We start from the raw sequence: 23010 nt of genomic DNA on the forward strand, positions 1-23010 counted from the left end.
ACAACCAGGTTCATCTTAGAAAGCAACCATCTTTTTAACAGAAATGACATAAGAGAATTGTCGGCTTTTCTTGGACTACGCTATGCGTTACAAAGTAATTTGGTTAGTCAATAAAAATGAGATGTTGATTTGCCACCTGCATTTGTATTCTACTTATACCGCACCAAATGAGTCCCTCGTATTTCGATATGAGTAATTTCTGCTTAGCAATGTTAGAGTTAATGACGGTAACACAAAGGGGTCAAAAGATCCAAGCTAGGCGAACTCTCAGACGAGTCAAGAGATCCAACCGGGTCAAGAGATGCTCAGAGTCGAGAGATCAGTGGATCTCTTGACTCGATGGATCGATCTCTTCGTGTGGAATCGTAGAATACTAGAACCGACCTCCTTTGTTGTACACCATGCTGACCCCGGAATATGGGCCACAGGGATTGTGGCTTCCTCTGTGGTCTCCTTTGTCCCACAGATTAGTCGCGTCATACTGCCCACGCTTATCTGCGAGTTTAGCTTTCCTGCCCGAAAATTTTCAAAATGTTCCTAAAAGCGAGTCCTGCGGCTTATCTGCGGAGGGACCTATACACGTGAAATTACGGTAGATTAGACATAAATATGAATAAAAAATGTATGCATTGATTTCGGTATGCCGAGTTGACAACCAGGTACCTTTTTCTCATTTTTAACGTATCTTTGACTTGTGGTGGAGTTCCCGGATGATTAGAAGATAGCCAAGGTTGTTCCAATTCCTAAAATGGGTTGCAAACTAAACATTGCAAATTACCATCTGATATCCCGGGCACATGTACCGAGCACATGTAGTGAGGTATTAGAACATATCGTATATATAAGCGTATTTCCAAATATCTGGCAAGTAAGAATTTCTCCTCTACCAGTCAACATGGCTTTCGCCACGGTCTATAAGCACAGTGAACACAACTCGTGATCTTGCTAAAGTGCAGGACTGACTGCTTTAAATACACGTTCTTTCCTCGAACCGTCGAAGAATGGAATTCTCTGTCATATGCTCGGGTCTCACACCACAGTGTCACGGCATTTGTGAAAGGCCTAAACGTGTTTTTTTTTGTTTATTTTGTTTCCATTTCCATCTAACAAAAGATGGCGGTGGCCCTGGAAAAAAAGCTACAACAAAGTAGCTTGAGGGCATCTGGGGGCCGCACTGACACTAGGCAGCACTGTGCAGAAATACAGTACACAAGTATGCAGTACACAGTAAAGATAAATAATGCACAAGAATCAAACACACATTAGCCTATACTACATATTCTCATAAACATAAACTTTATGTAGTAAGTACAAATATGGCACAAGAGAATAGTGAAAAGGAAGATTATAAAATAAAAGCACTCAGTGCAGCTCAGTAAGTAAAAAAAAAAGCATGTAAAATTTACGGCAGTACCCATACACTTTCTGTAGCATGTAGAAACAGAAGAACAGTGAAAAGAAAAAAATGATAAAACAGAAGTACTCAATACAGGTCACTGAGTAAAAGAATCGCACAATCGCAAATCGCACAAAATTTGCTACAACTTTTTGAATTAAATTTAATCAATTAATTAATTTAAAATACTATGACATCGTAACTGTTTATGCTTGCATGTTTTCAACCCAACTACATGATGCAATATAGTATGTGCCTCGTAAATTATTTTGGACTTTCTCTGCCCCTCCTACTTGGACCCTCTTAGGGATTGTAGTAGCATTTCACAAGTAAAAATAAAATTTAGTGCTCCGTATGTGGGATATAAGCAACCGTTAAGGTCTTATTTTCTCGAACATTGGGGGCACCAAAAAACATGAAAAAGTGTTGCTCGTCCTGTGCGTCCTCGTGCCTGTGGATGACGTTGCTGCATTTTCTTTGCCCGGTATTGGACGTGTCGAAGTGGAAGGGTCCATCATCTTCATGATTGGCACAATGAATGAGAACAACTCGGGTGGCATGGTAAGACTTAAAGTGCGACTCCACAACAAAATATACCACGATTGTGACACAGCAGTAACCCTTGCAGTGTCAGGAACATACATACGAAATATCGCATTCCCAAAGTGCGCAGATTTTATTCCAACGAATTATTACGAAGTGAGCGCTTCGCCTCTGTGAAGCAAGAGGGCGCTGAAAGCAACTCTGCCGACGTCATCCTGCATGGAAGAATGCAAGCTTCGTAGCAGACGACAATGCCGGGTGTCGCCACAGTATCTTCCTCCGGGCGAACCGCTGTGTGCTTTGCATGTTGGTTTGGTTTGGTATTGTCATCATTTACGAATTAATTACCCTCACAAAATGAATGCGAATGTTGTATTCGGTATCCAGTGAGCGGTTCGTGTTCGGTATGATGCTCACCTAATTTTTTTTTTATCCTTCCGAAGTCTCCCTTTAAGGACAGAGCACATTTTTGGTCGGTTAGCATTCTCGTAGGAGCCCGAGATTATTCGTGCTTGTAGAGGAGGTGTGTCTCTCTGCATGAGTCCCTGACTGCTGATGATCGAACGTCCCTGCCTCGTTCTCGAAGTTGGACCCCTTAATCGCTTTGGACGAGCATCACTTGTCTTCAGAAAAACAGCTTTCGTTTGATTGGTTTGGAAAATTGTGACTATCCACGCGACGTTCTGGTTCTGCAAGGGTGTAGGGGGCAGCACTGTATGTCATGGAGTGAGCTTCATGTCGCAATTTGAAGCGAAAAACGTGAGCTGACAGCGCAAGTTTTGAAAGTTTTTAAAGCTCTAATGCATCGCGTTTGTCACAAAAACAAAGTTACCACGAGATTTGTGAGCAGGCGTTGACACCAGCGATATGTGTCCGGGCAGCAGAGACGAAAGCGGTGACTTGGAGCGTCTGAGCTCTTTGGGCAAAGAGGACGATGACAGTGTGGCTGGTTTAGCAAGCAGCGATCACTCGCGTTCTGTCTACAAAAATGACCCGCCGTCTGCTCCTCGTGGGTCCCCATTCATTCTCAGGGGCATTCAGGAAGCATTTCGATATTTTGGGTGTTGATGAATTTACCAAATACTTTGAGCTTCCTACATTTGTGTATTCTCTCTCTCACCTTTCTGCAGAATGTAACATCTCCGCCATCTCTTTACATAGAACAGAAATTTTTGCGCCAGCCTCTATGGAATGCCACGTACTGCGAAGAAAAAAAAATCAATTTAGTGAACAAAATTAGGTATCTTCAAAACGTTCGAGGGGTTAACTTTTTAATCGGATTTCACAAGCGACAGGGCAGGTTGAGTGGGCCATCCTTGTTGCAAGCCGTACTTAAAGTCGAACAGATCCTGAAATACGCATGTGATAAAATAAGCATCCTCGAATTTTGATATGCAAATGAGCCGAAGTCACGGTGAGTGTGGTGAAAAAGAGAGCTTACGTTCCGTGTGCACACCAGTAACGAAATATGAACTTTTTTCAGTCTACTCTAAAGGGCTGAGCTAGTACATCTTTAGCCAGTTTTGGCTGGAATGGCTCAGCTGTGTCAAATTAGCATAATGGCTCGGAAGCCCTTCCTGCACGTTCACAGTCACAGGATGGTGGAGATAAGCCGTACATATTTAAGCATAGTTATAGACACTGAAAAAAAATTACAAAAATGCTCATACGGGAAAGGAAAAACAAACGCTGTGACTGCCTCAGATTAAGCTCAGGTGGTTCCGTCCGAAAGTCCCTACTCTTCACTTCTTGGCAAATGCCGGAGTATGGTGCGAGCTGCGTTGAGCTTGTGGCCTCAATCGTGCACAATGGGGATTATTTGTGGAGTTGGAACGCAACGGCATGACAGGGCTTTGTGAATGTGGCGCCACCTAGTTTTTCAAAAGTCCGGAGTCAGAAATGCTCCTCGTCTGGTATGCCCTCGTAATGTCCGATTTGTGAAATTTCAGATGCAAGAGACAGCACTGATACGCTCCATATTAAGGACAAGCCCAGACGCACTTGTGAACAAGAATACTCAGGTTACACTTCTTCATATGCACAGTTCAAGATCAGCACAACAACAGTTGAACTGCAGCTCGACAGCACTGCACTAGTCGCTACGAACGACGACACGCTGAGAAACATAGAGACCAAAGCAAGCCATGTGCACTTGCATGCATGTCAAAAGCCAGCCTCGAATGCCACAGGTTTGCAGACTGTCACAACGAGTCTGAAAAGTGTTCCACTACTCCTCCATCGGATGTTCAGATGGGAGGGATGGGTTCTGGTGCAACACCTGTCCTCTGCATTCACGTGGTCTGCAGGAGACGAGAACCACATGGCTTCAGAGTTCAGCATGAGCCTGGAACCTACAGCAGCACAAGAGGCCATATTCATGCAAGAAGCCATACAAGTGCGATGTCTGCCCTGCAGAGTTCACAAGGAATGCTCACCTGGAGCAGCACAAGCGGACACACACAGGCGATAAGCCATACAAGTGCAGTGTCTGCCCTGCTGAGTTCAGCCAGCGCGGGAACCTACAGCGTCACCAGTGCACACACACGGGCGAGAAGCCATACATGTGCAATGTCTGCCATGCAGAGTTCATCCTGATTGGGCACCTACAGCAGCACAAGCGGAGACACACAGGTGAGAAGCCCATACGAGTGTGATGTCTGCCCTGCAGTGTTCAGCCACAGCGGGAGCCTACAGCAGCACAAGCGGACACACACTGGCGAGAAGCCATACAAATGCGATGTTTGCCACACGAAGTTCAGCCAGAGCGGGAGCCTACAGAAGCACATGCGGACGCACACGGGCGAGAAGCCATACAAGTGCGATGTCTGCCATGCAGAGTTCAGCCAGAGCGGTAACCTACAGCAGCACATGCTGACGCACACAGGCGAGAAGCCATACAAGTGCGATGTCTGCCATGCAGAGTTCAGCCAGAGCGGTAACCTACAGCAGCACAAGCGGACACACACGGGCGTGAAGCCATACAAGTGCGATATCTGCCCTGCGGAGTGCAGCAGGGGCGCGGACCTACAGAAGCACATGCGGACACATACTGGAGAGAAGCCATACAAGTGCGTTCTCTGTCCTGCAATGTTCAGACAGCGCTCAACCTTGTCACGTCATAAGCGGACACACACGGGCGAGAAGCCATACAAGTGCGATGTCTGCCACGCAGAGCTCAGCCTGAGAGGGACCCTCCAGCAGCACAAGCGGACACACACGGGTGATAAGCCATACAAGTGCGATGTCTGCCACGCAGAGCTCAGCCTGACAGGGACCCTCCAGCAGCACAAGCGGACACACACGGGGTGATAAGCCATACAAGTGCGATGTCTGCCACGCAGAGTTCAGCCTGAGAGGGACCCTCGAGCAGCACAAGTGGACACACACGGGTGATAAGCCATACAAGTGCGATGTCTGCCACGGAGAGTTCAGCCTGAGAGGGAACCTACAGAAGCACATGCGGACACACACGAGCGAGAAGCTATACAAGGTTGATCCTCTGTCCTGCAACTGTACAGACAGCGCGGAGCCTTGTCACGTCCACAAGCGGACACACACGGTGAGAGGCCATAAAATTGCAACCTCTGTTGTGCAGTGTTCATCCACAGCAGAAACTTGCGGTGCGATACAAGTGCCGTCTCTGTCCTTCAGAATATCACAAGGAGGCACCCTGAGGTGAGAAGCCATAAAAGAACATTCTCTGTTCTGCAGACCTGAGGCACAACACAAACCTGCAGTGTAACAAGAAGACCTACGTGGGTGTGAAGCCATACAAATGCAACTTCTCTACTTCATAGTTCATGTGGAGCAGGAACACACAGAGTTAGAGGAAGAATTTGCTATAGCTAGTTCAGTCAGAGCACAAACCTGTGGCTTAACATGCAGCCAAGACACACTTGTGACGGCAACCATGCAAGTGCGCAGGGACCAAGTACACTTGAAAAAGTGCCAGTGCAGTGCTGTTGTGTGTCCTGACCCAGAGACCTGAAGAAGCACATGCTAATGCACAGAGAGGTGAAGGCTATACGGATGCAGTCTGTCTCCCGCGGTATTTTACTTGTGTTCGACATTCTGAAACTCGCACGCATGAACAGACCGAGGGCAAAAAGAGTTGAGTTGGGTGGTGACACATGTGAAACGTAAGAAAAAAGAAGAGTGCAGAGAAACAGACAGACTGTGAAGGAACACCCATACAGTGGCCCTCATCTGCTAACCAAGGCTTACTTCCATGAACAACATGCATTGCATTGTTTCCTGTTTGCCTCTTTATTCCTTTTTCTCCTTCTTCCTCTTCATTATTATGGTGAATGCTTCTTTTATGCCTTATATCTCTTCAACTGATAATATGAACAAATAAATCAACCCAAAGAAATGAAAGAGCAATATTTCGGCAAGACAACTTGTAAGAGGAATCCTGAAATCACGTTTTGTTTGACGAGCATCTATACTGTACAATGCGTTACAGTTTGTAACAATTTGCGGTTGACATCTCAGGAGGAATCGCCGAGAGACAATCGAGTGTGGTTTGAGAGATTAAACACTGTGACATCAGTCTCGAGAACATTTTTTGTGCTGAGAGGGTTGACTGGACACTGGAACTACTAGAACTACAACTAGGACAACTACTACGATACAAACCTGATTTTACTGGATTCTTTTCTAATTGAGAGTGTAATAGGTATCAGGGTAGGGTAGGGTTAGAGGATAAATAGGGTCGAAAATTCACACACCTAAAAACGATGGAAATAGGCGGGCATCTTTTTATGTACTGGCAATTTCCCCGACAGTGTGCAAATAGCCGAGGTTATTGTGATTTACAAAACCGGTGACAGGAACTGTCCATCTACTTACTGTCCCATCTCAGTGTTACCAGTCCTTTTCCAAGGGGTCTGAAGTCGTAATTTATAAATGACTCGACGATTATTTTAAAAAATGTGACCTTCTCTCTGAAAAGCCGTTCTGTTTTTGACAACATAGATCAACTGAGCTTGCTCTCCTTGTACAAAAAATGGTCATTGTTAAAAACATTGAAAGTTGGCTGCTGACCTTGGACGTGTTCATTAATTTCAGCAATGCCTTTGATTCTACATCGCACAGTTCTGGAAATCTTGTTCGGGGGAACTACCCTGAAAAATTGGGTTTAACCCGAAAACGAAGAGCCCTGAGCACACAGTATGCACAAGTACAGCTTTGAGCTATTGAAGCAATAGTATGAAGGTTTACTAAAAATTGCACAGCAGAGTTCAGACATCACTGACTCGAGAAAAATAAGCGTAGCCTAATTGTATGACAACAAAACAGAAATAACAAAAATATTCGTACAAGAAAAGAAACGAAACATAATGATGTGACTGTCCCAAATTGAGTAAGAGCAGTCCGTCTGAAAGTCCTACACTTTACCTCTCGGAAAATACTGGAGGGTTGTGCGCGCTGCTTTGAGCTTGTGGCCTAGGTCGTGCACAATGGGGATTATTTGTGGAGTTGGAACGCGGACAGTGTAACAAGGCATTGCGAATGTGGTGCCACCTAGTTTTCAAAGATCAAGATCAGAGATGCGCCTGGACTGGCATGCCCTCATAATGTCCGTTTTATGAAATTACAGGCGCAGGAGAAAGTACTGACACGCTCCATATTAAGGACAAGCCCAGAGGCACTTGTGAACAAGAATACTCAGGTTGCAGTTCTTCATATGCACAGTTCAAGATCAGCACAACAATAGTAGAACTGCAGCCCGACAGCACTGCACTATTCACTATGAATGACCAACTAACTGAGCGACATCGAGACCAGAGCAAGCCGTGTGCACTTGCATCCACGTCGAAAACCAGCCTCGAATGCCACATGTTTTCACACTGTCACAATGAGTCTGAAAAGTGTTCCACTACTCCTCCAACGAATATTCAGATGGAGAGAAGGGTTCTGGGTTGTAACATCTATCCCGCTGCATTCTCGTGGTATGGAAGTGACAAGAACCATGTGGTGAAGCATACTGACAAGAGGCCACACAAGAGTGATGTCTGTCCTGCAGAGTTCAGCCTGAGCGGGAACATACAGCAGCACAAGCGGACAGATTCATGCAAGAAGCCACACAAGTGTGATGAGTGCCCTGCAGAGTTCAGCCGGAGTGCTCATCTGCAGCAGCACAAGAGGATACACACAGGCGATAAGCCATACAAGTGCGATGTCTGCCATGCAGAGTTCAGCCTGAGAGGGAACCTACAGCAGCACAAGCGGACACACACGGGTGAGAAGCCATACAAGTGCCATGTCTGCCACGCAGAGTTCAGCCTGAGAGGGAACCTACAGCAGCACAAGCGGACACACACGGGTGAGAAACCATACAAGTGCGATTCCTGCAACGCAGAGTTCAGCCAGAGCGGGCATCTACAGCAGCACAAGCGGACACACACGGGTGAGAAGCCATACAAATGTGATGTCTGCCACGCAGAGTTCAGCCAGAGCTGGGCCCTACAGCAGCACAAGCGAACACACACGGGTGATAAGCCATACAAGTGCGATTCCTGCAACGCAGAGTTTAGCCAGAGTGGGCATCTACAACAGCACAAGCGTACACACACGGGTGAGAAGCCATACAAGTGCGATTCCTGCAACGCAGAGTTCAGCATGAGAGGGAACCTACAGCAGCACAAGCGGACACACACGCGTGAGAAGCCATACAAGTGCGATTCCTGCAACACAGAGTTTAGCCAGAGTGGGCATCTACAACAGCACAAGCGTACACACACGGGTGAGAAGCCATACAAGTGCGACGTCTGCCACGCAGAGTTCATCCAGAGCTGGGCCCTACAGCAGCACAAGCGAACACACACGGGTGATAAGCCATACAAGTGCGATGTCTGCCACGCAGAGTTCAGCCTGAGAGGGAACCTACAGCGGCACATGCGGACACACACGGGCGAGAAGCCATACAAGTGCGTTCTCTGTCCTGCAGCGTTCAGACAGTGCGGAACCTTGTCACGTCACAAGCGGACACACACGGGTGAGCAGCCATAAACTCTCAACCTCTGTCCTGCAGTGTTCATCCATAACTCAAACTTGCAGCGTGATACAAGTGTGGTCTCTGTCCTACGGAATATCACAAAGAGGCGTTTTGAGGCGAGAAGCCACAGAGCCGTTTACTAGGAGAGGTTGGCCATTGGGAGGAGCCTGTCCCAAAGCGCGCCATTTGACGTGACACGATGGGCGGCGCCAAGGCCAGTGGCACCATTTTGCATCAGAGCTATCGCCTTGAAATCCCCCATTCCGCCATTTTGGGGCGGAGGCACAGCCTTGAAATTCCCCTGTGCCGCCGCGGGTCGTCTTTCATCCCAGTCAAGTGGGCGGAGCGATGATGTCTGTGACGTCACGGCGGCTCCCCCATCTCCGGGCGGCAAAAGATCAGAGAATTGCCAAATTCTTCCTATAAACGGCTCTGAGAAGCCATAGAAGAGCATTCTCTGTTCTGCAGACCTGAGGCACAGCACAAACCTGCAGTGTAACAAGAATACCTACATGGATGTGATGCAATACAGATGCAACCTCTGTACTGCAGAGTTCATGTGGAGCAGGAACACACAAAGTTAGAGAAGCCGCTGCTAGAGCTAGTTCAGCCAGAGCACGAATTTGTGGCTTAAGATGTAGCCAGGACACTCTTGGGATAGGGACCATACAGGTGCGCAGGCACCAAATACACTTGAAAGAGTGTCAGTGTAGTGCTGTCATGTGTCCTGAACCCAGAGACCTGAAGAACATGCTCATGCACAGAGAGGAGAAGGCGGTACCGATGCAATCTGTCTCCCGCCGTATTTTACTTGTGTTTGACATTTTGAAACTCGCACGCACGAACAGACCGAGGGTAAAAAGAGTTGGGTTGGGTGCTCACGCATGTAAAACGTAGAAAAAAAAGAAAACAGTGCCGAGAAACAAACAGACCATGAAGGGACACCCATACAGTGGCCCTCATCTGCTAAGAAAGGGTTACTTCCATGAACAACATGCGTTGCATTGTTTCCTGTTTGCCTCTTTATTCCTTTGTCTTTTATTCATTTTTTTCCTTTATTCCTCTTTATTATGATGATGAATGCTTTTTTTATGCCTTACATCTCCTCAACTGATAACATGAACAAATAAATCAACCAACCCAAAGAAACAAAAGAAAATATGTCTACAAGACGTGACAACTTGTAAGAACAATCCCAACAGTTACCTTTTGTGTTACGAGCATCTGTTGTGTAATGTGTTACAATTTGTAACAGTTTGTGAATGACACATCAGGAGAAATCACGGAGAGACAATCTTGTGTGGTATGGGAGATTAAAAACTGTGATGTCAGTCTCTAGAACGTTTTTCTTTTTTTTGTTCCGAGAGGGTTGACTTGGACACTGAAACTACTAGAACTACAACTAGGACAACTACTGCTCTACAAATTTGACGATACTGGAGTCCTCTCCAATTGAGAGTGATAATAGGGTAGGGTAGGGTAATAGGATAAATAGGGTCCAGAAATTGAGGCACTAAAAACGATGGGAGTAGCCAGCCACCTGTTTACGTACTGGCAAGAACGTGCAAGTATCCAAGGTTATTGTGATTTACAAAAGCAGTGACAGAAACTGTCCATCTAATTACCGCCCCATTTCAGTGTTACCGGTCTTTTCCGATCGTTTTGAATCCGTGATTTATAGATGACTTGCCCCTTATTTTAATAAATAGGACCTTCTCTCCATCGTTAATTTCTTAGGCAATTTGAGGGATTGTATGTATTTGTCCTTTCTATGTTGTTCCAGCCTCAGAACATCGGTTCTCTCATGTTCAACAGTTGCCGCTTGCGTCGATCCCGTCGTATGACTGTGTGCAGACTGACCTCCGCAACAATCCTCGAAAGTTTTGGAAATGGTATAAGCATGAACATCGGGAACATGGCGTGACGCTGTCTCTACATGACGGCAATACTCTGCAGTCAGACCCCTGTACGGTTGCTAACCTGTTTGCCACGCATTTCGCTTCTGTATATGATGACTCTAACTGTTCTGCTGCAGGCATTAGTTTACCAGTCTCCTCTTGCGTTGATAATTTACCATCGTTTACTATAACTGAAAGCGATGTTAACGCTGCTGTACGCAAGCTAAGGCCAACCACTAAGCCAGGGCCTGACGGCATTCCTGCTGTCTTCCTTAAGGCTTATTGTGATATCTTCTCGCCTGTGTTAAGATTTATATTTAACTTGTCTCTCAAGTGCAATACATTTCCTACTCTGTGGAAGTCTTCCGTGATTGTTCCCGTCCACAAATCTGCTAACGTACACCTTGTGAATAACTACAGACCAGTGAGTATATTTTCTGCATCTTCCAAACTGTTTGAGATAATTATATATGTATATTTATCCTCCTTTTTTAAATGCAAATTGCAGACACTCAACATGGCTTTACGAAGGGTAGGTCGACCCTCACTAATTTGGTATCTTTCATGTCATTTGTGTCTCCCGCTCTGTATTCACGCAGTCAAGTTGATGTTATCTATTTTGACGTTTCTAAACCGTTTGATTTAATGAATCTCCTTTTATGCAAGCTAGCCACATATGGTATTTGTGACTCCCTAATTCGCTTTTTTGAATCGTACTTACAATCTGTTTGTGTCCATGGGGTACACTCAAATGTGTACTTCCCTACATCTGGGGATCCCCAGGGGTCCAATCTTGGACCGTTGCTCTTCAACGTTTTTGTTAATGACATTCTATCATGTGTTGAGCACTCCACGCTACTGCAGTATGCTGACGATCTTAAATTGATGAAAGTCATATCTAGTCCCTCTGATTGTACAAGAGAGAAACTGATGTTCTGAGGCTGGAACAACATAGAGGGGTAATCCAGAAGATGTGGGTTCGATCCCTACAGCTGGCTAACCTTTTCAGTGACTTTCATCTTCCACCCTCTGATTGTGTTCTGTTACAAGAGGATGTGTCTCATATCACTGTTTGGTTTTCTGTCAATAAGCTTAAAATTAACAGTACAAAGACTAAGGTCGTCTCATTCACTCGTAAAAAGAACGTTAGTATCTTTTCGTACTTGTGCGATGGTGTGATATGCCGAGTGAATACAATTCGTGATCTCGGTGTGACTTTTGACTCCAAACTGCATTTCCGCGAACATATGTCAATGCGGCCAGGGCTTCCGCACTACGCGTTCTGGGCCTTTTAACCTATAAATGTAAAGTTTTTGATTCACCCACTGTCTTTATAACGCTGTACAAATCTTATGTCCTCCCAAGACTCAAGTATGCATCGGTTGTGTGGAATGCTCTGTGCGTCACTGATATGAATCGCCTTGAAGCTGTCCAGAAAAGAGCTCTTCACGTCATTCACTACTTTTTTCTACGGCGCATCCCGGCCTTAAAATTGTATGACTACTAGCTATGGTTTTTTGAAGCATTTCAACTTACGCCCACTGCATGCACGACGCAATATTCCCGATGCTTTGTTTACTTATAAATATGTACATTCATCTATTGATTTCTCTTAAGTCGTCTGAGTTTTTGTCTTCCTCGAGCTGCGTTCCGCAATCCGCCTTCATTTTATGTGAAGACTTTCTGTCCTTACGACCCAATTGTACGTTGCCAAACGTTGCTGAATTCAGTTTCAATGTCATGTGACATCCTCTCTCCTTCCTTTGTGTCCTTTAAGAGAGATACTGCCATGTGCCTATCGTAACATCTACTACTTTGATAATCTTTCATGTCTGTTTTTGGCTTTTTCATATAGTTTCTATGTAGGTTTCCTTTCTATTGTTCGCATCTTCTTTAGTTTTGTTCAATTATCTTGCTTTCTTGTACAGTATTTTGTATCTCATTTTAACATGTGTGATGTTGTGTGCGCCAATACTAAGGCCTATGAGGCTGTTCTTGGGCACCAGTAAAACAACAATAAAAATGTAAGATTGAAAGGAGGATGAATGAGAGAGAGTGGTTGATTTTTCCCTTCAGATGGGGGACGCGCCCTTGGAAGTCGCTGGGCAGGTGTGTGATTCGCTCAATTGGTAGAGCCCTGGACCGGTAATCCAGAAGATGTGGGTTCGACTCCTACAGCTAGCTAACCTTTTCAGTGACTTTCATCTTTCATGGTCTATGGACTTCTGTTCTTTATTGTTTCTGAGCCGATTCGCTCCCTCCCCCCCCCCCCCCTGCGCTGAATGTGTCACGATCACCCTGGTGGTTGGAACCCTCAGTTTGAGAGACACTGGCCTACACTGTTCCTCTGTGGCTGTCGTGTTGCCAGACTACGTGGACGACATCACGTGAGGCGCGTTGTGGCACACTGAGTGACTAGGCATGGCGGAGCGGGTAGGAGTGTCCGCTCGTTGGCGATAGCAAAGGGCATGCGTAAGAATATGAAGCGGCCTGTTCAAATCCAACGACCGATGGGCTGTGCCACAATTTTCCGCCGAATGTCGGCGCACTGCTCCCTGAAATCATCCCAGTGCCCACATCAAACCCCTGTGCCACACTCCCTTCTGCTGTCCCCGGTGCATCTGCGAACGTCTGTACGCCGCTCGCACCAACATCTCCTAGATAGCAGAAGGCCTGCGTACTCCTATGTCACACGAAGAAGCGTGCTGGTACAATTCTGTTAACGCTGCCATGACATCAATGAAAGAGCGAACGAGAGAAAACAGCAGCAGCTCGAAAAGCTCACACACGCCTTCTGCTATGTGTTGCTCACACCCAATGTTCCTCCGTAGCACTTATACGTAATCATCATTGAGCCTCGCACGTCGGACACCCCTTACAAGAACCACGCTCTAAGTTGTGATGTTCAAGACCAGTAACGTGAATCCAATCACTATAAAGGAATCGGGTGCTTGGCTTATCATATTTTCGGAGCCGTTATCGTAAAGCCATTCCGATCTGCAGGATCTCCTCTAATCATTCGAAATCTCCCCATTGACCCCTCGTTGGGATAAAGAAACGAAGGAGGGGGTGATAGGGCGTCGCGATAATCAAAAGACCCCTTTCTACTTACGCTAGGCTTCACCAAGTCCAGAAAGTGAATTAACGAATTGCTAGCACGTTTTTCGAAAAGATACTTATACACGAAAAGAAAGGAAACAGAAGGCCATGACTCTCCTGAATGGGGCTCAGGGCATGTGTTTGAAGGACCGGCACTTGACCTTTCAGCAAATAAGAGAGGGGGAGCCACTTTAACCTTGCAGCTGCAATCGCGCACAATGGAGATGATTTGCGGAGCCTGACGAGGACAGCGTGAAAAGGCACAGCGAAAGTGGTGCCATCTGTTTTTTTTTTTTTTAATTGTGAACTAGAGATGCGGTTGGACTGGTTCGCCCTCTGAATGTTCGATTTTTGAAATTTCAGGAGCAAGAGAAAGCTCCGGTACCCTCCATATTGAGGACAAGCCCAGAGGCACTCGTGATCAAGTGTTCTTCAGGTTGCACTTTCTCGAATGCGCGGTTCGAGGTCAGCAGAGCAACAGTTGAAGCTCGATTAAACAACACTGCAGTAGTCACTATGGAAGATCCACCCACGGAACGACCTCCAGAAAAGAGCAAGTCATGTGGACTTGCATGCACCTCCAAAGCCAGACTGCAACACCACATGTTTGCACACTGTCACAGTGAGTCTGAAAAGTGTCCTGCTACTCTTCCACCAAATATTCAGGTGGAAGAGGAGGGCTTTGGGTGCGACGTGTGTCACTCTGCATTTTCACAGTCTGTCAGTCACGCGAACCACGTTTCGAAGCGTACTGATGAGAAGACATATATGTGCGATCTCTGTCCTGCAGAGTTCATCCAGGGCACGCACCTGCAACGCCACAAGATGATGCACACTGGCGAGAATCCATGGAAGTGCGATCTCTATCCTGCAGAGTTCAACTGGAATGCGCATCTACGGCTTCACAAGCGGACACACAAGGAGGAGAAGCCATTCAAGTGTGATGTCTGCCTTGCAAAGTTCAGCCGAACAGTGACCTGCAGCGCTATAAGAGGACACACACCGGTGAGAAGCCATACAAGTGCCATTGTCTGACCTGCAAAGTTCAGCCGGAGCGGGCACCTATGGGACCACACGAGGACACACACTGGCGAGAAGCCATACAAGTGTAGTGTCTGCCCTGCGGAGTTTAGCCGGAGCGATTATCTACGGGATCGCAAGCGGACGCACACGGGCGAGAAGCCATACAAGTGCGATGTCTGTCCTCCAGAGCTCACACCTGCAGCGTCATAAAAAGACGCAGACGGGCGAGAAGCCATACAAGTGCAATGTCTGCCCTGCAAAGTTCAGCCGGAGCGGGCACCTACGAGACCACAAGCGGACACACATGGGGGAGCAGCCATAAAAGTGGGACCTCTGTCCCGCAGAATACAGCCACGGCGTGGGGCGAGAAGTCATACAGGAGCATTCTCTGTTTTGCAAACTCGAGGCACACCACGAACCTGCTGCTTTATAGGCGGACGTCCGTGGGCGTGAAGCCACAGAAATGCAACCTGTATCCTGCTGTGTTCAGCCACAGTACAAACACACACTATCCAGAGAACAAGCTGCCAGCAGAGCGTCAGCTTCTTCAGCGAGAGCGTGAACCTCAAGCTTGACAAGTAGCCATGAGGCACTGGGGGTAGAAACCATGCATTTATGCAAGAAAGCAGCCGTCCCAGTGTCAATTCTGTTGTCCTCTACCCGGACATCTGAACAAGTACATCCTAGTGCACAGAGGGGCAATCGTGTATGACACCAAATTTTATTTCTGTTCGATATTCTGAAACTCGCACACATGAACAGACTGAGTAAGTTTAAAAAAAAGTTGGATTGAAGCTGGATTGGGTAGTGATGCATGTCAGAAGTTGAACCCAAAGGAAACCCAGTGCCTGTGGAATGACATCTATGGAGCGATCACTGTGAGGCAGTTGTGTGTTGTATGAGAGATTAAATGTGATTGTGATGTTTGTTACATGAGACAGCGTTAGCTTTATTAATGAATAAATGTTCTCGTGACTGACGCTTCAGGTACAGTTGAGAAACGTTCATTACGGCAGTTACAACTAGTCCCGCCTTCCGAGGAGAAGGGGCTTTTTAAGAAAGGGCGCAATGATACAGCCGCCGATGGGGCTGTCCGACGTTCTATCATTACCAGTGGTGTCCCCAGTCTCGGGGGAACGCTTTTTTATGCGAGGTAGTGACTGGACACTACAACTACTCCTCTGCTACTTGACGTTATTGGATTATCCTCAGATCTGTGCAGTGATTGGCCTTGCGTGTGTCGCGTGGTGAAACTCTATCCGGAGTGTCCTCAATAATGAGTTCTCAGTTGTATAATTCGTATTTTCTAATATTTGCAGCTCAAAGTAATACATTTACTCGAAATAAATGTAAACCCGTTGAACTGTATTGCCTCTGTTAGGGATGCACTCGCAGATGACGACGCAGGAAGGAGTTGACAGTGTGTCGCAGGTAGTAGTCATCCATTTTGTCCAACGCCTTCGTCGAATAAGACTCGAAGGAGTCTGCAGTCAGGAGTACCACATGTCCTTGCTTATTATACTCCGCAGATAAGAGTGATTGAGATGAGGACTGTATGGGGATCACTCTGTGCCGAGATGAAATCACTGAGACTTCCTCTGCTCCAGCCGCGCACCATCGTTGCTTGCTAGCGCCGAGTGTCGTTGAAACACGTATGGTTCGTTACCGAAAATGGAAATTGATCCGAGGGACCAAATGCTTCTTTAGGATGTCGTTCATGTCATTGTCCTGGTGGACCTTTACTCCAGGACCCACGAGCTCTCCAGCACATCTGACGCTTCTATTCCATCATCGCCGATCAGGACTCGAGTTCCAGTTGAGTTTCAGGCGTCTACATCTCTTTAACGCTGGGGCAGTATCCATGGAGCCATGGGGGCAGGAGCGGCTCTTCCCTCCAGACGAGCGTCGCCGCCGTCTAGCGGTCGCTCCGTTCAAAATCGCCATTGCCTCCTGTCCACCACGTGACCCTCTCTAAAGTTTCAGTTTTGCGAGACTTTGTTTCTCGCGCTGCTCTCCGTGTGATTTCGCTTTTCGAAAGTCATTTATTGTGAAAATGTGAGCACCATCGTGGAAACGACGTATATGGTAACGTGTTTCTGTCCCGTCTGCGGCTCTCGCCGAACAGAAAGCAGCTCTGTCATGGGAACACGTTTTATTCGTAAGTACACGATCAGTTATTTTAGTCCCCTTGTGTGTGTTCGAGTCATGTTGAATCGGGACCTGGCACTGTGCCGCAGATTCATTTCATATTCTCTGTTGTTGCACAGCTTTGTGGCAAAAGTTTACGGAACACGGCGCCTGCCCATTTCTTCATAAGAGCGGCCCCATGTGAGCTATCACGAAGAGATCGAATAAGAAACGGGTGGCCTGCTATTCCTTCCTTCTCTCAGTATGTGTGCCTACTCCTGCTTGCTGCTAGGTTGTCGCTCCATTGGAGAAATGCTGCACACCGGTGTTGCGTATAAACTTTTGTCCCAAGCTGTAGGAATCTGATTAATGGTGTGCTGGGCTGTTAGTTACACGTGTGGTATTGGGTCAGTTCATGTAGAGCCTTTCAGAGCCTTTTGTGCATTTCAGACGTCGTGGAGATGGTCAGTTCACCTAGAATATGCACCCGTCTAGACTGACCAAGGGTAGGTTAGGAGAGGCTTCTATATTTTTCATGCGTTGTAGAGTGGGTCACTTCACGTGGGATATGCACCCGTTGAGACTGACCAAGTTTAGGCATGTACACCCTTTTACGTATTTCACACTCTGGGGCTGGGTCGGTTCATGTAGAACATGCACAAGTCGTGACTGACCAAGGTCAGGTAAGGACTGCCTTTTATGAATTTTCACACTTTGGGGAGTGGGTCAGTTCATGTATGGATATGAACACGTAGAGACTGACCAGGGTTAGGTCAGGAGGGCCTTTTATGTAGTTCACACTTTGGGGATTGGGTGAGTTCATGCAGAATATGCACCCGTTGAGACTGACCAATGTTAAGTGAGGTAGAGGCTCTCCTGAACTAACCTTTGTCAGCCTTCACGGGTGCATATTGTACATGAACCGGCCCACACCCCAACTTGTGAAATAGGCACTTTTTACATAACACTGTCAGTCTCGACGGGTGCGCCGCGTCGCTAAGTGAGAACTGGCCCTTACTACGCACACGATAATCGTTGTTCAGAATATGATACTGTCCTCTTTCCAGTAGATTTGTTCATTTTCGAGATTTGCGCGAGCTTTTCCGTGACAATCTCGATGTACACGTAAACTCCTAGAAAAAGGCTCCACTCTTCTGTGAACGTTCGGCAAAATGCGATGGCGATGGGATGGCGAGAGTGTTAACTGTTACGCACTAAATTAGGTTTTCAGACTGCATGTGTTGTTATCGCTGCACGGCGGGCAGTTCTGCAGGTGCACGGGATCCCATGTAAATGCAGTCGTACAGAAAATCGAATGAGAAATAAACGAACGCAATGTCTACTGCTTAGTACAATTTATTGCCCTCAAAAGTTCCCGCCACCCATGATCATGTTAGTAAAAGAGAAGACCAGGGTCTCTTATTTCATATACGTGCAATTGATCGTTTCGTTGTTAAGGGTTGCCGGTCAGCCATGTTTTCGTCCACCGAGAACGAAGCATTTCTTACACTCGCTAAACTTTGTGCAAGGGATGTTATGAGGGCATGTAATACCCTGAACACAAGTGCAGACACCGAAGTCATCGTCACGACCTGCAAAGGGAAACGTCCTCACAATGATGGATATAGAGTAACATCGCTAATAATTCCAAAGGGCCTTACGTTCAAGCTCGTGTCCTTCAGGTGCAGCTTCACTGGCGACAAATACACCTTAAAAAGAAAGGGAAATTTTGAGTTTCTCGCACTCTCAAGTTCCCCCAAACTTAAATCCCGCCAGGTGAGCTGTTGCGTCACGCGCTTTCGACAGCTTTTACGCGTCCTGAGCACCTGTTCACGTGACTACCTCATCTCTCTAAATGAGTTACCGAATAACGAGGAAAGCCTTCGTGTAGAAACTTTCTGCTGTCTCAGGGCGAAGGACATGTTGAAGGAAAAAGGAAAGGATAGGGGGTGTGTATATCGGCGTTTTTTAGTCTGTTCGCTATAAGCTCCAATCTAACTAAAGCTCAATTTTCCTGGAGCGATCCGTTAGGGGTAAAAGACGGGGACAAAAACCGTTGTTCGGAACCCGCCAATGTTTCCAACACCGTGTGTTATTTTCAGTAGTTTACCCAGAATTCCAAGCGTGGAGGGGGTGTTGGAAAAAAATGGGGGGTAACGTCATCATTATAGTACATTATCATAACATATCATCACTGACATGCATCTAAACCAGAAATCGTAAGGGCACCCCCTGTAGGGGATACACAGGTCAAAATGTTAGGGGGTGTCACAGAACATTTGGGGGGTGTTAGGGGGGTGTAGAGGGTCTCGATAAATTACTAGTTCTTGTACTATCGTAGAACATCTCTGGCTATAGTAGAATAATTGTCGGTTGGAAACTACCGCAGCTCTCGAAATGGAGCTTTTGGTTTGATCAAACTTTCACAACATCCCATATTAGATCCCATATTAGTATTACCAAAGAGGAGGACGAAGACAACAGCGAAACGTAGAGGCGTCATTGTGTCCACGAACAGATCGTTGAAACTTTCCTGGAGAAAGAGAATAAAGGAGCTTGTTTGTTTGAAGCACTCGGAAATAGTTTTGGTAGAAACCTCACTTCATCCGTGTGAAAGTGAAAAATGATGAAAGAAATGATGAACTCGTATGTGTTTGTCTTTCTATATATGTGTTTCAGCCTCAGAACACCAATTGTCTCGTGTGAAAAATGAGTTGTGAGTTTCGCATCTAAGGTAAGGGTTCTAAAACTTTGACTTCGACGTTAACGCTCAAAATACGCTTTTCGGCTGTTGTGCTTTTCTGATGATAAATCGGTACTATTACAGGAGTCTTTTTTCCAACGCCATCGTTTGTCAGAGTCACCTTTGAGTCGAGATATTTTGAGGGAGGAACTTATCATATCACAAAGATGGTATAGTTAGGAACTGCGCCAAAGAAGCTGTGGTTATGAAGTGATTAGATGTATTCAATTGCATTACACCACATAATAGTCAACGCAAAGCACTGCAAACAGAGAACCATGCTAGTCCAGTACAGGAAGTAATAAAGAGCGGTTATCTCTCAAAGAAGTGCTTACCTGTATAGAGAGGATATTTCAGATGTGTGTAGACTACAGAAACTGCCTGGCTTTTATAGGACACTCCATACAGGTGCACGTGATTCCTTTGTCCTTCATAAATCTCTATTTGTGAGCCCTTCCAGCAAGTTTTTAATGAGATTTCTGAAAAGTCTTCGACGAGAATTGACTTTCCAGTAAGTACCTTGTACATGGCATTTCCTTTGGAAGCACGCGTTCACACCCACATGTGCACGTGGAATATAAAAACTAAAACAAAATCCGACATCAATCATAAATAACATGACAAGGTTATGGCCATGAGCGACACAGGGATTCAGATTATACACAGCGTGGAAACTGTTGTGTGGTGCATAGATTAGCAGAATACGCAATTAACACGTACACGGGGATGTATTTATTAGAACAAAACAAAAAAAAAGGAAGGATGAAACACAGCCATGTGAACGCAGCATGTTACACTAGCCAGAAAAAAGACGCGTGTTGCTTACTACGTATTCCAATGTGAAAAAGTAGAAAGAAACAAGGATGGCAAAGTGTAAAAGTAAAATGATGGTGCATATTCTACAGGTACTGACTCACTCCCCAACGTGTGAAATACGTAAAAGGCTCTCCTGACCTAACCTCGTTCAGTCTCGACGGGAGCATATTCTGCAGGAGCTGGCCCCCTCTCCAACGTGTGAAATTGCAAAAGGCACTCCTGACCTAAGCTTGGTCAATTTCGACGGGTGCATATTCTACAGGAACTGACCCCCTCCCCAACGCGTGAAATATTTAAAAGGCTCTCCTGACTTAAGCTTGGTCAGTTTCGACGGGTGCATATTCTACAGGAACTGACCCGCGCCCCAACGCGTGAAATATTTAAAAGGCACTCCTGACCTAAGCTTGGTCAATTTCGACGGGTGCATATTCTACAGGAACTGACACCCTCCCCAACGCGTGAAATATTTAAAAGGCTTTCCTGACTTAAGCTTGGTCAGTTTCGACGGGTGCATATTCTACAGGAACTGACCCGCGCCCTAACGCGTGAAATATTTAAAAGGCACTCCTGACCTAAGCTTGGTCAATTTCGACGGGTGCATATTCTACAGGAACTGACATCCTCCCCAACGCGTGAAATATTTAAAAGGCTCTCCTGACTTAAGCTTGGACAGTTTCGACGGGTGCATATTCTACAGGAACTCACCCGCGCCCCAACGCGTGAAATATTTAAAAGGCTCTCTTGACCTAAGCTTGGTCAGTTTCGACGGGTGCGTATTCTACAGGAACTGACCCCCTCCCCAAGGCGTGAAATATTTATAAGGCTCTCCTGACCCAAGCTTGGTCAGTTTCGACGGGTGCATATTCTACAGGAACTGACCCGCGCCCCAACGCGTGAAATATTTAAAAGGCTCTCCTGACCTAATCTTGGTGAGTTTCGACGGGTGCATATTCTACAGGAACTGACCCCCTCCCCGACGCGTGAAATATTTAAAAGGGTCTCCTGACCTAAGCTTGGTCAGTTTCGGCGGGTGCATATTCTACAGGAACTGACTCCCTCCCCAACGTGTGAAATATTTAAAAGGCTCTCCTGACCTAAGCTTGGTCAGTTTCGACGGGTGCATATTCTACAGGAACTGACTCCCTCCCCAAGGCGTGAAATATTTAAAAGGCTCTCCTGGCCTATGTTTTGTCATTTTCGACGGGTGCATATTCTACAGGAACTGACCCGCGCCCCAACGTGTGAAATGCGTAAAACGATCTCGTGTCCTAACAGTGGTCATTCTCGACGGGTGCATATTCTACAGGAACTGACTCCCTCCCCAAGGCGTGAAATATTTAAAAGGCTCTCCTGGCCTAAGTTTTGTCATTTTCGACGGGTGCATATTCTACAGGAACTGACTCCCTCCCCAAGGCGTGAAATATTTAAAAGGCTCTCCTGGCCTAAGTTTTGTCATTTTCGACGGGTGCATATTCTACAGGAACTGACCCGCGCCCCAACGTGTGAAATGCGTAAAACGATCTCGTGTCCTAACAGTGGTCATTCTCGACGGGTGCATATTCTACAGGAACTGACTCCCTCCCCAAGGCGTGAAATATTTAAAAGGCTCTCCTGGCCTAAGTTTTGTCATTTTCGACGGGTGCATATTCTACACGAACTGACCCGCGCCCCAACGTGTGAAATGCGTAAAACGATCTCGTGTCCTAACAGTGGTCATTCTCGACGGGTGCATATTCTACAGGAACTGACTCCCTCCCCAAGGCGTGAAATATTTAAAAGGCTCTCCTGGCCTAAGTTTTGTCATTTTCGACGGGTGCATATTCTACAGGAACTGACCCGCGCCCCAACGTGTGAAATGCGTAAAACGATCTCGTGTCCTAACAGTGGTCATTCTCGACTGGTGCATATTCTACAGGAACTGACTCCCTCCCCAAGGCGTGAAATATTTAAAAGGCTCTCCTGGGCCTAAGTTTTGTCATTTTCGACGGGTGCATATTCTACACGAACTGACCCGCGCCCCAACGTGTGAAATGCGTAAAACGATATCGTGTCCTAACACGACGGGTGCATATTCTACAGGAACTGACTCCCTCCCCAAGGCGTGAAATATTTAAAAGGCTCTCCTGGCCTAAGTTTTGTCATTTTCGACGGGTGCATATTCTACAGGAACTGACCCGCGCCCCAACGTGTGAATGCGTAAAACGATCTCGTGTCCTAACAGTGGTCATTCTCGACTGGTGCATATTCTACAGGAACTGACTCCCTCCCCAAGGCGTGAAATATTTAAAAGGCTCTCCTGGGCCTAAGTTTTGTCATTTTCGACGGGTGCATATTCTACACGAACTGACCCGCGCCCCAACGTGTG

At 46.5% G+C, this 23010-nt stretch overlaps 2 protein-coding genes and 1 long non-coding RNA gene across 3 annotated transcripts; 2 read left to right on the top strand and 1 right to left on the bottom strand.

Annotated features, from left to right (window-relative positions):
• Window positions 1-4259: 4259 nt before the first annotated feature.
• On the top strand, window positions 4260-10624 carry LOC135372717 (zinc finger protein 845-like). Its single transcript, XM_064606209.1, has 4 exons — window positions 4260-4402; window positions 4549-5244; window positions 5288-5498; window positions 7637-10624. The coding sequence occupies exons 1-4, from the start codon at window positions 4260-4262 to the stop codon at window positions 8951-8953; spliced, it is 2367 nt and encodes a 788-aa protein (XP_064462279.1). The 3' UTR covers window positions 8954-10624.
• A 2634-nt stretch (window positions 10625-13258) lies between these two features.
• On the top strand, window positions 13259-15281 carry LOC135372718 (zinc finger protein 239-like). The gene is made up of 3 exons (XM_064606210.1): window positions 13259-13270; window positions 14300-14941; window positions 15147-15281. The coding sequence occupies exons 1-3, from the start codon at window positions 13259-13261 to the stop codon at window positions 15279-15281; spliced, it is 789 nt and encodes a 262-aa protein (XP_064462280.1).
• A 3188-nt stretch (window positions 15282-18469) lies between these two features.
• Window positions 18470-19615, bottom strand: LOC135372721 (uncharacterized). Its single transcript, XR_010416085.1, has 3 exons — window positions 19547-19615; window positions 18748-18795; window positions 18470-18678 (listed from the first exon to the last, which is right to left on the bottom strand). It is a non-coding gene; the product is annotated as an uncharacterized LOC135372721 (long non-coding RNA).
• Window positions 19616-23010: the final 3395 nt, after the last annotated feature.

Source organism: Ornithodoros turicata, unplaced genomic scaffold (assembly GCF_037126465.1).
Source record: "Ornithodoros turicata isolate Travis unplaced genomic scaffold, ASM3712646v1 Chromosome162, whole genome shotgun sequence".
NCBI lineage: Eukaryota > Metazoa > Arthropoda > Arachnida > Ixodida > Argasidae > Ornithodoros > Ornithodoros turicata.

Coding starts and splice junctions, on each gene's coding strand:
- LOC135372717 (XM_064606209.1), top strand. CDS start 4,260: ATGGCTTCAGAGTTCAGCATGAGCCTGGAACCTACAGCAGCACAAGAG. Junction 4,403..4,548: donor GCACAAGCGGACACACACAG/GCGATAAGCCAT, acceptor GGGCACCTACAG/CAGCACAAGCGGAGACACAC. Junction 5,499..7,636: donor TCCACAAGCGGACACACACG/GTGAGAGGCCAT, acceptor TCATATGCACAG/TTCAAGATCAGCACAACAAT.
- LOC135372718 (XM_064606210.1), top strand. Junction 14,942..15,146: donor CTATAAGAGGACACACACCG/GTGAGAAGCCAT, acceptor TCTGTCCTCCAG/AGCTCACACCTGCAGCGTCA.